Raw genomic sequence first — 13,669 nt, forward strand, 5'->3', positions numbered from 1 at the left:
ACGCACAGAATGAGGTCCTTCTTCCAATAGGGCTTCACCAAGTGCCGTGTTTCACCTAGAACACACAGTCCCCCTTGGCCCCTCACCCCGACAGACCGAAACCAAATCCCCACTGTGATCAATTCAGTGTCAGGAGGGCTCTTGGTCACTGGCAACCCAGACAGTGCAGAGTATCTTTTGAGTCCACAAAACCCCCAGATTACTCCCCTCTGACTCAGCCCTGCTTACGCCGCCAAGGTGCCTTCCTTACACAGGAATTCACGCTCAGAGTATATGTAACAGGCATAATTAAAAAACTCGACTTCAAATCTGTGTGTGGTTCGCTCACCTTTTTCTTAAAAAAAACTCAGTTCAAGATGTGGTATCCACTCGGCTTGCTTCCTTTTAGATCAAAGGTTGGTCCATCTGCTTCGTTCCCGAAGTGTGGTTCTCCCTGAGATACCAAGTTTAGGGGATCCCTCGTGCATGATTTATTTACCTAGATCATAGGAACGGTCACCGAGTGAAGATTCACATCCCCTCCTCGGCACCAAATGTTGTGGAAATTTCCTCTATTTACCAAATCATGGTAAACATCACCGATGGTCCTTTATTTCGATTAATTCCGTCCATATATATCCAAACGGTCCATTTAATTGACGCGTTAGATCCAGAAAAACACCAGTTCCAACTTGCGCAACGTGACTACAAAATATCTCAAAGGTTACCTGAAAACTTTGCCAAAACATTTCAAACTACTTTTGTAATACAAGTTTAGGTATTTTTTAAAGTAAATAATCGATCAAATTGAAGACGGGATGATCTGTGTTCAATACAGATTGAAAATAAACTGAAGCATGCTTTCTGGTCATGCGCCTCTATCAAACAGTACACATGAAGTGAACCTCGTTCAAAATGGCCGTACTTCTTCATTACACAAAGGAATAACCTCAACCAATTTCTAAAGACTGGTGACATGCAGTGGAAGCGGTAGGAACTGCAAGGAAGACACTTAGAAATCTGTATTCCCAATGAAAACCATTGAAAAGAGGGTGACCTCAAAAACAAACAAAAAATCTGAATGGTTTGTCCTCGGGGTTTCGCCTGCTACATAAGTTCTGTTATACTCACAGACATGATTCAAACCTTTTTAGAAACTTCAGAGTGTTTTCTATCCATATCTACTAATAATATGCATATTTTATCTTCTGGGGATGAGTAGCAGGCAGTTGAATATGGGCATGCCTTTCATCCAAAATTCCAATATCCTAGAAAAGTTCAATAAGATGGTGGTCCTCAAACAGTCCCTGTACTGCATGTTTGTCTTTACTCTATAGACTCTTTGTTTGCAGAGCTCTGTGAGGACAAAGGACAAGAGACTGAGCGGGTCTTTTCAGTTTCCGGTGATGCTGCCATGTTGACATCCACCCTGTTGGACCTCAATGGGTTCAACTACCACAGCACCCCCTATAACATCTCATGGTATTACCTAAGGACTGGGACAGAGGTGACCAGGAAGACAGGAAAGACTCTGGTGCAGGGGAAGACACTTTGGATTTTTAACATCACGATGGAAGATGCTGGAGACTATGAGTGTGTTGTGAGGTAGGGGCTATACATTTGTCTGCTGTGTGTGTGTGTGTATATGTGTGTGTATATGAGTGTGTGGTGTAAATCTTTCCTGTTACCTTTGATAACAGACTACCCTCCGAGTGCTACAAGAAGGTTGCCTTACTGATTGTGAACCACACCAACCCAGAAGAATGCGGTCGACCAGAAAAGGCCCAACAGGTCCTGACCAACACAACCACCTCTTTCCTGAACTGCCCATTGAGTGACCATATCAGGGAAGTAGACAACTACTCCATCCAGTGGTACAAGGTGAGTCCAATGGGGTAAACAGACAGTGCAGTGCAATAGGAGAGTGTTGAGAGGGGACACCTGACAGCAGGGGCGAACTAGCCATCTGGCATTTTGAGAAAATGGTGGATGGCCTGGTCCATTTTTAGCCCAATGGAATTGTCAAACTAGTTTTTTTTGTACAAAAATATAATTATCTGGCTAAGAATGGGGGCCACAATGAGAAAAACTGGCCTTTTGGGGGCCTCAAGGAAAGAAAATGGGCCAATGTCGGGCCTCAATGGAAAAATGGTCTGGTGAGTCAGAAACGCCCGGGCGGATTTCTGGTCCCAGTCTGCCCTTTCCTGACAGTACTGGAAAGTCTGTTTGAACTCTTTCTTTTCAGCCATCCAGTCAGTTTCTATGTATGCTTAATTTGTGTTTAAAACTATAGGAATGTAGGGTTATTACTACTAGTAATAACTAGTGACTACATTTGAGACAATGTTCCAACAGACACAGTACTGCACATACCCTTTACATTGTTCATTGCTCTCACATATTGTACTGCATTGAATTGTTCTGAGAGTAGTTCTTCTAAGGTAAGACATTATCAGAATTGATCTGTAATTGTATATTCATTTTGTACTACTAGCCATATTCCGTTACCACTACCTTTCAGTGTGCATTTCTATTTTAACCCTGCCAGGGCTGTGAACCCATTGTGGAAGATGATCCCTTGTGGAACAGGTTTAGTTATGTCAGTCTCAGTACTATGGAGTTACTCCGAGTAACAGTGGTCACCCTTGAGGATAATGCGTTCTACACCTGCACCATGACCTTTAACTTGGAAGGGCTCAGCGGCAGAATCTCAGAGACCATCAACAGTATGGTGGACGGTGAGTATTGTTGGCACAGCTCATAAAAGTTGTCCCTAACCACAGATCTAGGATCAGATTATTACCATATACCCCCAATCCAATCCACATGTTTGGTGTGTCTCCCAGGTGGCTTGTGGCAAACTTTAAACAACACTTTTTATGGATATCTTTTAGAAATGGCTTTCTTCTTTCCACTCTTCCATAAAGGCCAGATTTGTGCAATATACGACTGATTGTTGTCCTATGGACAGAGTCTCCCACCTCAGCTGTAGATCTCTGCAGTTCATCCAGAGTGATCATGGGCCTCTTGGCTGCTTCTCTGATCAGTCTTCTCCTTGTATGAGCTGAAAGTTTAGAGGGACGGCCAGGTCTTGGTAGATTTGCAGTGGTCTGATACTCCTTCCATTTCAATATTATCGCTTGCACAGTGCTCCTTTGGATGTTTGAAGCTTGGGAAATCTTTTTGTATCCAAATCCGGCTTTAAACCTCTTCACAACAGTATCTCGGACCTGCCTGGTGTGTTCCTTGTTCTTCATGATGCTCTCTGCGCTTTTAACAGACCTCTGAGACTATCACAGTGCAGGTGCATTTATACGGAGACTTTATTACACACAGGTGGATTGTATTTATCATCATTAGTCATTTAGGTCAACATTGGATCATTCAGAGATCCTCACTGAACTTCTGGAGAGAGTTTGCTGCACTGAAAGTAAAGGGGCTGAATAATTTTGCACGCCCAATTTTTCAGTTTTTGATTTGTTAAAAAAGTTTGAAATATCCAATAAATGTTGTTCCACTTCATGATTGTGTCCCACTTGTTGTTGATTCTTCACAAAAAAATACAGTTTTATATCTTTATGTTTGAAGCCTGAAATGTGGCAAAAGGTCGCAAAGTTCAAGGGGGCCGAATACTTTCGCAAGGCACTGTATGTCTGTCTATGATGTTTTGGAATCATTGTCATCATTTCAGTGGAGTATTGCCTGGAGCCCAAAGTGGTTGAACCTGCCAATGAGATCATCAAAGCAGATTTGGGTGAGGAAGCCACTATAGAACATGTACTGTACATGTGTGTGCATATCTTTGTGTGTGTGTGTGTGTGTGTGTGTGTGTGTGTGTGTGTGTGTGTGTGTGTGTGTGTGTGTGTGTGTGTGTGTGTGTGTGTGTGTGCGTGAGTTTGTACAGTTCTTTTAATTCATGATGCAAATGAAGAATTCAATGTTTATCCCCTAGGTTCTTCCTTCAGTAAGATGTGTCGGGTGTTTGTCCCGAGTGTGGGGAATAAACATTGTGCAAATTTGAATTGGATTTCAAGAGAGAACTCAATTTCCAAAATTGTCTCAGAGCGCATCTTTCAGGAATCAGAAAGGTAGGTTGAGACAACACAACAGCATCACAATACACAATGTAATAATTCGACAGTTCCGTGAAGAAGTATTTGCCCCCTTTCTGATTTGCTCTTTTTTGTATATTTTTGATACTGAATGTTATCAGATCTTCAACCGAAACCTAATATTAGATAAAGGGAACCTGAGTTTACAAATAAAAGTTACACATTTTATCAAAGTTATGCACCACCCAATTCCCCTGTGCCTCAGAACCTGAACAACTTTCTGTCCATCTGTCTGTGAGTTGAAGCTGAGGCGCAGCTGGGTCATGCAGCAAGACAATGATCCTAAACACACTGTCAAGTCTACATGAAAATGGTTCAAATGCAACAAATGTGAAGTTTTGTAATGGCCAAGTCAAATTCCAAACCTATCCCAGTTGAGATGTTGTGGCAGGACTTGAAACGAGCAGTTCATGCTTAAAAACTCACAAATGTCGCTGAGTTAAAGCAATTCTGCATGCAATAGTGGGCCAAAATCCCTCCACAGCGATGTGAGAGACTAATCAACAACTACAGGAAGCATTTGGTTGCAGTCATTGCAGATGGCACAATGACTTATAGAGTGAAAGGGAGCAATTACTTTTTCACACTTGCATAACTTGAATTAAATAAATGAAATAAGTATATATGTTATTTTTGTACACAGGTTCTCTTTATCTAATATTAGGTTTTGTTTGAAGACCTGATAATATTCAGTATAAAAAATATGCAAAAATAGAGAAAATCAGAAATACTTTTTCATGGCACTTGTCACGCCTGCTACCACTTTCTCGCGCCAGGCTGCCCAGCACTGTGCACTCCTGCCACCATCCTTACGCACACCTGCTTACCTCATCGCGCACTTCAGCAAATTATTGGACTCACCTGGATTCAATCACCTGTGTTATGACCTCCCCTATATCTGTCAGTTCCCCAGCCCTGTCATATGTTGTTATGTTATCTGTGTGTTGATGCTGGTCCATGTCTGTTCCTTATTTAATGTTTACTCCCCGTACCTGCTTCTCTACTCTGACGTTGGTCTTTACATGTATTCTGTGTCATCCAGATAGATGGTCTACTGTATAGTATCTAAACTGTTGGTACCATATCAGGTACAGCGCTAAGATTACAATAGGACCCATATACCTGAACACACAGTAGTGCTTGCTTTGAATGGAACTTAAGATAACACACACTGCTATTTTATGAACTGTGGCCGTGATGGTTTGAGTGTGCGTTCACAAGGGGGAACTTGTCTGTCTTTTCTTCCCCTCCCCCTAAACCAGGGAGTGCATAGAAGAGAAGGGTGTATGGTTGGAGCGTAATTTGAATTTCTTGACGGTGGAAGAGGAAGACTTTTCCATCCATTACACGTGTAAGGTTTCCAGCGACAGAGGCAGTCCTTCTGCCTCCTTCACACTACAGCCTACAGGTAACACAACACTTTCTGGAAGATAACATAAAAATGTTTCAAAAGAGATCACACACATATTATCCTGGCCCTTTACTCTTGTTTTGATATTGTATTATAACAACTGCAACCTCACCACTTTTGAAAACTGTTTGAAGAATTAAAGCCAGTCAGCTTGACCTTGGGTAAAAACTGGTATAAATGCTATCTTCTCTCTTTTTCTGCACAGATCCAAACAACCTGTTCCCTATTTGGGTACTACTGACTAGTCTGGTATTGGTGTTTACTGTTAGTGTTGTTATTTACCATCGCTTTAAGATTGACATTGTGCTGTCGCTAAGGAGGGTGTTCCCGCTTCTCTACCCAAACACAGGTACACAATGAGAGACAGTTTATCGCACATATACTGCTCAAGTACACTCAATAGAAACATACCTGAGCACACACACGCAGACATGCACACACACGCACGGACACATACATACTATCTGCAGACTCATTGCATACTGTGCATTCACAAAATGGAAACTCGCATAAACATGCATTCTACACCAGATACAGACAGTAATGCACATACAGCATGTCTCCCCACAAACCCCCAGGCCCACACTTAAACCCACACACATGAATGTTGCATTGCTTGTTTCCCACTCCCCACCTGACCACAAGAAAAATCAGTAGCAAATGTAGCAAGGTACTGTAGCACATCCCACATCTGCAGTATGCAAGCACTGCATTTTCCATGACAGAGGAAACAGAGGAAGATTCATACGAGGCACTGAATAGGCTATGATGTCATTTATATCCAAGCCTCCTCTGTTAGGCAGGTTTGTGGAGACATTTGCTCCAGCCCAGCACTAACACACCTATTTTGTTTTACCTGTCTCTGTCCTGCATGTGGCAGACTCTGATGGGAAGCTGTATGATGCGTACGTGGCTTACCCCGTCTGTTTGGGGATGGGGGCAGGGCCTGTGGAGAGGCAGAGATGTTTGCCCTCCACACGTTGCCCCAGGTTCTGGAGGGGAGGTGTGGCTACAGGCTCTTCATACTGGGCCGGGACAGCCTACCAGGGGAATGTAAGACATCTCGGTTCGACCCTGGGTCTCCAGGTTCCACAAGATTATCTTAGCATTGGCATTAGTACACATGTAGCATGATGATGAAATATGTGGAATCTTTTTGAAGTCATAAAGACCTTATGAAACCATCTTAATGGTTAGACAATGTTTTAATAACCATTTTCCCTGCTCCCTTTCTTCCTCTCCCTCTCCTCCTCCCTCTTCTCTTTCCCCCTCCCCCTTTTCTTCTCCCTGCCCCTCTTCCTCTTCTCCTACCTCCTCTTGACCCCCCTCTCCCTCTACTCCTCCCTGACCCCCCCTCTCCCTCTTCTCCTCCCTGACCCCCCCCATCCCTCTTCTCCTTCCTGAACCCCCTCTTCTCCTCCCTGACCCCCTTCTCCCTCTTCTCCTCCCTGACCCCCCTCTCCCTCTTCTCCTCCCTGACCCCCCTTTCCCTCCTCTCCTCCCTGACTCTAGCCGTAGTAGATGCTGTGGAGGAGAGCATGCTGGCCAGCCGGTGTCTCCTCCTGGTCTACTCTGGCTCTACGTTCTGCAGTGACAGCAATGTTGTCCTGGAGGCCTGGCAGAGCTTCGAGAGGCAGACGGCCATGCACCATGCCCTGCTGGAGGGCTCCCTTAAGGTGGTCCTGGTGGAGCTGGAGGAGGTCACTCCTACACAGCTGGCCCTCTTCCCTGAGTCGGTGCGCCACCTCCGGGAGCGCCAGGGCGCCGTCTGCTGGTGGAAGAGTAGCAGGACAAGGAGGACCAAAGGGTTGAGGTGTGGGAGGTGGAGAAAAGAGGTGGCGGAGAAGAGAGGGGAGCAGGCTTCGCCACCTCTCTCCTCACCCTCTCTTTTCTTGTCCTCACGCTTCTGGAAGGAGTTGAGGTATTATATGCCAGTGAGGGGCATGAGGACAAGGTGCCCAGAGAAGAACAGCCTGTTGAACTTGTGATGGGATTGATGGGCTTTGGAGAGGACAGTGATAGACATGAGGAAATGTTGAATGAAAGGACTTCTGATACCATGGAGAGTATAAATGTTGTTCTTGCCTCTCACAACACATTTCCATGAAATATTATTGAATCAGACTTTGGAGGACTGATCCTCTGGGATGATGATTGATCATCCTACCGATTAATGTTGTAAAATGCACAGTTAAGAGTATTAATTCTGAACATATTGGCAGAGCCACTCAAACACACACACAATTTACCACTGTGTTACATACACACCACATCTGTGAGAGAGCTTTAATAAAGAGAGCCCAGTACATTCTATACAATGTATTTGATGTCTTTATTTGTCTACTTAAAAAATGTTCCCAACAATGTTCCTTTATTTCGGATTTTTAAAATATTTTTTTTCAGATTTGTTAATCCTCCAATGAGAAGCTATGTGTTTAAATTAATATTTATGGATGCAGTTATTTGTTATGAGGCCAAAGTATTTATGAACAGCTTACTGGCATTTACTATTAAATGTTTCCTAAATGGTGAGCTGACTATTAACAAATACCTTATGATTTATTAATGAAAGCACAGTCCTGAAACTTCCCAGAAAGGGTGTGGCGATTTGCACAAGTTGGTTGCGTGCTCTGTCTAGTTTACATACAGGTACAACTGGCTGTGACTGGTAACCTGATTTACTGTAATCCAATGTGATCGTAGGCCATTTCAAAGAAAGTGTGGTTAGGAGTACTGGGGATTCTAAAATCCAATGGGGGAAAATCCAGCTGAGGTTGTTTCACACCTCAAGAAAACATTCTCTAGCATTGTCTTGCCAAACTGAAGAATCTAACTTAAAATCACACTTCCGCGAGCCTGAAACCACTCAGTGTGAAACAAAGTGAAGAGGAGGACCTTGGGTTTATCATCTCTAAGAAAATACATGGATTCATGTAAGTATCGCAATTGTTAATGCGAACTATTGGTACACTTGGGCTTATGTAGCATGAAGCCATTAGGAAGGATTAACAGCATGTTAAAAGTTCTGATAAAAAGTGAAACTTTATAGATTTTTGAATGGTCCTGCAGCGATGTCATGAGGTCCACCTGGCTACCACAACACAGTGTCTTCAGTAAAGTTTGTGGTCCTCACGGAGAAGCAACTCCACCATGGGGCTTGTGTGTCTCAATTGCAATGGCTCATTAGCTAGTCCCCATTTATGCAAGTCTGCCTAGAGGCTCTCAAGTCTTGTTCATACTGCAGGCCTTAAAAGGATACTTTTATATTTTGGCAATGAGGTCCTTTATCTACTTCCCCAGAGTCAGATGAACTCGTGGATACTATTTTTATGTGTCCAGTATGAAGGAAGTTAGAGGTAAGAGCTAAGCCAATGCTCACTTGCGTTAAGGCAATTGGTGGAAGTCTATGGGTATCTGCTATTGTGCTAGTAGATATCTATAGATCCCCTACACTATTTTCGTGTTTGTTTTCTCACGTGAACAGAAATTGAGCGAACAGTGTAGAATCTTTACAACCAGGAATTGACAGAGGGATTTCTACTAGATAACATAGCCACAAAGTCAGAACAGCTTTCCCATTTTGACAACAGATGTCGTTCTGGCGGGAGAAAACAATAGGCGAATATCACAGCCAGTCACAACACTGGCGAGTAAGTTATACTGTGAAACACTATCTTTCCACTATTACTGCAGATATATTATAGACATTTTCTCAAATTACAATCCAAAAATCCTAAGAAATCCTACTTTAAAGCTAGAATCCTTAATTGAATCAAAAACAAAGTGGTCCCCCCACCTGAGGGATGGGCCTGGAGAAATATAGACTCTCAAATTCATAGACACCGCTATGGATGCAAGCACTGACCATCCACGATGTTTCCATTTACATTGTTTACAAACATTGGAGTAAAACAAGCTTGTATTTTGGTTCTGAAGATGTACGACAGTTGAACTAAGCTCATGTGGGATTCATAAGTTATATCCTATAAGAGTCAATGGGTATACAGTATATCATTCATATACAAGTTCAAAAATGGATGTAGCGTCTAAGGATTCCAGCTTTAACCATTAGTTTCTTGTTAGATCTGTTAGAGTTGCGTCAATTCGAATCTGGTATCAGGATAAATATGACAATGAGTCACCGATTGTATACTATGTATTTTTTTATTTGCTAAGCAATAAGTGGTGAATGCAATTTTCGTATATACGGGCTCTCTGTCCCACCTCGCAGGGCAAAACAGAGAACTGACTTGTTCCTGACAAAGATATTATAATATACCCTGATGGCAGTAGTAGTTCCGGCTTCCGAGCCGGCCTGTCAGAGTAGAGACTGGGCGTGGTTTAGACTTGCTCAGCCTATTGCAGGCGCTCAGGCGGGTCCCCGCTTCTTGGCGCTTCTGTTGATAGATGTAACTGTTGCTGTGAAAAACATCCAAATCAAATCAAATCAAATTTTATTTGTCACATACACATGGTTAGCAGATGTTAATGCGAGTGTAGCAAAATGCTTGTGCTTCTAGTTCCGAAAATGCAGTAATAACCAACAAGTAATCTAACTAACAATTCCAAAACTACTGTCTTATACACAAGTGTAAGGGGATAAAGAATATGTACATAAAGATATATGAATGAGTGATGGTACAGAGCAGCATAGGCAAGACACAGTAGATGGTATTGAGTACAGTATATACATATGAGATGAGTATGTAAAAAAGCGGCATAGTTAAAGTGGCTAGTGATACATGTATTACATAAAGATGCAGTGGATGATATGGATGTGGATGATACGTATACATATGAGATGAATAATGTAGGGTATGTAAACATTATATTAGGTAGCATTGTTTAAAGTGGATATATTTTACATCATTTCCCATCAATTCCCATTATTAAAGTGGCTGGAGTTGAGTCAGTGTATTGGTAGCAGCCACTCAATGTTAGTGGTTGCTGTTTAACAGTCTGATGGCCTTGAGATAGAAGCTGTTTTTCAGTCTCTCGGTTCCAGCTTAGATGCACCTGTACTGACCTCGCCTTCTGGATGATAGCGGGGTGAACAGGCAGTGGCTCGGGTGGTTGTTGTCCTTGATGATCTTTATGGCCTTCCTGTGACATCGGGTGGTGTAGGTGTCCTGGAGGGCAGGTAGTTTGCCCCCGGTGACGCGTTGTGCAGACCTCACTACCCTCTGGAGAGCCTTACGGTTGTGGGTGGAGCAGTTGCCGTACCAGGCGGTGATACAGCCCGCCAGGATGCTCTCGATTGTGCATCTGTAGAAGTTTGTGAGTGCTTTTGGTGACAAGCCGAATTTCTTCAGCCTCCTGAGGTTGAAGAGGCGCTGCTGCGCCTTCTTCACAATGCTGTCTGTGTGGGTGGACCAATTCAGTTTGTCTGTGATGTGTATGCCGAGGAGCTTAAATCTTACTACCCTCTCCACTACTGTTCCTTCGATGTGGATAGGGGGTGTTCCCTCTGCCGTTTCCTGAAGTCCACAATCATCTCCTTAGTTTTGTTGACATTGAGTGTGAGGTTATTTTCCTGACACCACACTCCGAGGGCCCTCACCTCCTCCCTGTAGGCCATCTCGTCGTTGTTGGTGATCAAGCCTACCACTGTTGTGTCGTCCTCAAACTTGATGATTGATTTGGAGGCGTGCGTGGCCACGCAGTCGTGGGTGAACAGGGAGTACAGGAGAGGGCTCAGAACGCACCCTTGTGGGGCCGCAGTGTTGAGGATCAGCGGGGTGGAAATGTTGTTGCCTACCTTCACCACCTGGGGGCGGCCCATCAGAAAGTCCAGTACCCAGTTGCACAGGGCGGGATCGAGACCCAGGGTCTCGAGCTTGATGACGAGCTTGGAGGGTACTATGGTGTTAAATGCCAAGCTGTAGTTGATGAACAGCATTCTCACATAGGTATTCCTCTTGTCCAGATGGGTTAGGGCAGTGTGCAGTGTGGTTGAGATTGCATCGTCTGTGGACCTATTTGGGCGGTAAGCTAATTGGAGTGGGTCTAGGGTGTCAGGTAGGGTGGAGGTGATATGGTCCTTGACTAGTCTCTCAAAGCACTTCATGATGACGGAAGTGAGTGCTACGGGGCGGTAGTCGTTTAGCTCAGTTACCTTAGCTTTCTTGGGAACAGGAACAATGGTGGCCCTCTTGAAGCATGTGGGAACAGCAGACTGAGATAGGGATTGATTGAATATGTCCTTAAACACACCAGCCAGCTGGTCTGCGCATGCTCTGAGGGCGCGGCTGGGGATGCCGTCTGGGCCTGCAGCCTTGCGAGGGTTAACACGCTTAAATGTTTTACTCACTGTCACGCCTTGGTCTTAGTATTTTGTGTTTTAGTTTATTAGTTAGTCAGACCAGGGTGTGACATGGGTTTATGTTGTATTGTAGGTTCATATTGGGGTTTGTAGTAGTTGGGATTGTAGCTGATTAGGGGTGTGTGTGTAAAATAGGTTGGCTGCCTGAGGCGGTTCTCAATCAGAGTCAGGTGATTCTCATTGTCGCTGATTGGGAACCGTATTTAGGTAGCCTGGTTTTCGCTTTGTATTTCGTGGGTGATTGTTCCTGTCTCTGTGTTAGTTTCACCAGTCAGGCTGTAATAGGTTTCACGTTCTGTTTGTTGTTTTTGTATTTATTAGTTATTCGTGTATAGTTCGTTTGTTTGTCTTCACTAATAAACATGAGTAACTTACACGCTGCATTTCGGTCCGACTCTCTTTCAACTAAAGAAGAACGCCGTTACAGAATCACCCACCAAACACGGACCGAGCAGCGTGTCAACAGGCAGGAGCAGCGCAAAGAGGAGCCGCGTATTAAGGATTCCTGAACATGGGAGGAAATCCTTCACGGAAGAGGACCCTGGGCTAAACCAGAGGAGTGTAGCCGCCCAAAAGTGCAGCAGGCGAAGAGGAAACAGGAGCTAAACGAAAGGCAACAGAAGCAGCTTCAGTGGGAGAGGCTACACCATTTGGAGAATTGGACATGGGAGGAGGAACTGGACGGAAAAGGACCCTAGGCTCAGCCTGGTGAATATCGCCGCCCCAAGGAGGAATTAGAAGCGGCTAAAGCGGAGAGGCGCAAGTATGAGGAGGCAGCACGGCTACGTGGATGGAAGCCCGAAAAGCAGCCCCAAAATTCTTTGGGGGGGGGGGCTATCAGGGGGAGTGGCTGAGTCAGGAGACAGACCTGAGTCAACTCTCCCTGTTTATTGTGAAGAGCCAAGGAGGAGGTCAGAACCAGTGTTGGAGGTGAGCGAAGCAGAGACTGTGAAGGAGTTAATGGGGAAATTGGAGGAGAGTTTAATGAGGGAGTTGCTAGTTTGGTGCTTTAGGTATAATATTCGGCCGACGGAGCGTGTCGGGGATTTAATGGCACCTGGGTCAACACTCCATACTAGTCCTGAGGTGCGTGTTAGTCGGCTGGTGGAAAGTGTGCCAGCCTCACGCACTAAGCCTCCTGTGTACCTACCTAGCCTTGCACGTCCTGTGCCAGTCCTGCATTCAGGCTCTCCAGTACACCTTCACGGTCCAGTCCATCCTGTGCCACCTTCACACACCAGTCCTCCGGTAGTAGCTCCCCGCACCAGGCTTCCTGTGCCTGTCCTTTATCCAGTACCACCTCCACACCCCAGCCCTCCAGTAGCAGCTCCCCGCACTAGGCTTCCTGTGCGTGTCCTCGGCCAAATACCACCAGTGCCAGCACCACGCATCAGGCCTTCAGTGCGCCTCGCCTGTTCAGCGCAGCCAGCGCTTTCTCCCTCTCCTGCGCTGTTGGAGTCTCCCGCCTGTTCAGCGGTTCTAGAGCCTTCCTCCTCTACAGCGCTGCCAGAGCCTCCTGCCTGTATAGAGCAGCCTGAGCTGCCAGTCTACATGGAGCAGCCAGAGCTGTCAGTCTGCATAGAGCAGCCAGAGCTGCCAGTCTGCATGGAGCAGCCAGAGCTGTCAGTTTGTATAGAGCAGCCTGAGCTGCCAGTCTACATGGAGCAGCCAGAGCTGTCAGCTTGCATAGAGCAGCCTGAGCTGCCAGTCTACATGGAGCAGCCAGAGCTGTCAGTTTATATAGAGCAGCCTGAGCTGCCAGTCTGTATAGAGCAGCCAGAGCTGCCAGTCTGCAAAGAGCTGCCAGTCTGCATGGAGTTGCCAGTCTGCATGGAGTTGCCAGTC

At 45.1% G+C, this 13,669-nt stretch overlaps 2 protein-coding genes across 3 annotated transcripts in view; both read left to right on the forward strand.

The window, feature by feature from the left end:
• The window catches only part of LOC135547542 (interleukin-1 receptor type 1-like), a 35,346-nt gene extending 27,534 nt beyond the window's left edge, over window positions 1-7,812 (forward strand). Inside the window, 10 exon segments of the mRNA XM_064976631.1 lie at window positions 1,332-1,584; window positions 1,680-1,860; window positions 2,528-2,717; window positions 3,671-3,733; window positions 3,932-4,067; window positions 5,354-5,499; window positions 5,708-5,851; window positions 6,383-6,421; window positions 6,424-6,555; window positions 7,015-7,812. Of these exon segments, the coding sequence (XP_064832703.1) occupies window positions 1,332-1,584; window positions 1,680-1,860; window positions 2,528-2,717; window positions 3,671-3,733; window positions 3,932-4,067; window positions 5,354-5,499; window positions 5,708-5,851; window positions 6,383-6,421; window positions 6,424-6,555; window positions 7,015-7,490 (1,760 nt within the window). The 3' untranslated portion in view covers window positions 7,491-7,812.
• A 384-nt stretch (window positions 7,813-8,196) lies between these two features.
• Window positions 8,197-13,669, forward strand: part of LOC135547543 (interleukin-1 receptor type 2-like) — a 42,996-nt gene continuing 37,523 nt past the window's right edge. For both annotated transcript variants that reach the window (XM_064976632.1, XM_064976634.1), the window contains exon 1: window positions 8,197-8,435. In XM_064976632.1, the coding sequence (XP_064832704.1) occupies window positions 8,426-8,435 (10 nt within the window). In that variant the 5' untranslated portion in view covers window positions 8,197-8,425. The remainder of the gene's footprint in view (window positions 8,436-13,669) is intronic.

Source organism: Oncorhynchus masou, chromosome 10 (genome assembly GCF_036934945.1).
Source record: "Oncorhynchus masou masou isolate Uvic2021 chromosome 10, UVic_Omas_1.1, whole genome shotgun sequence".
NCBI classification, from domain to species: Eukaryota; Metazoa; Chordata; class Actinopteri; order Salmoniformes; family Salmonidae; genus Oncorhynchus; species Oncorhynchus masou.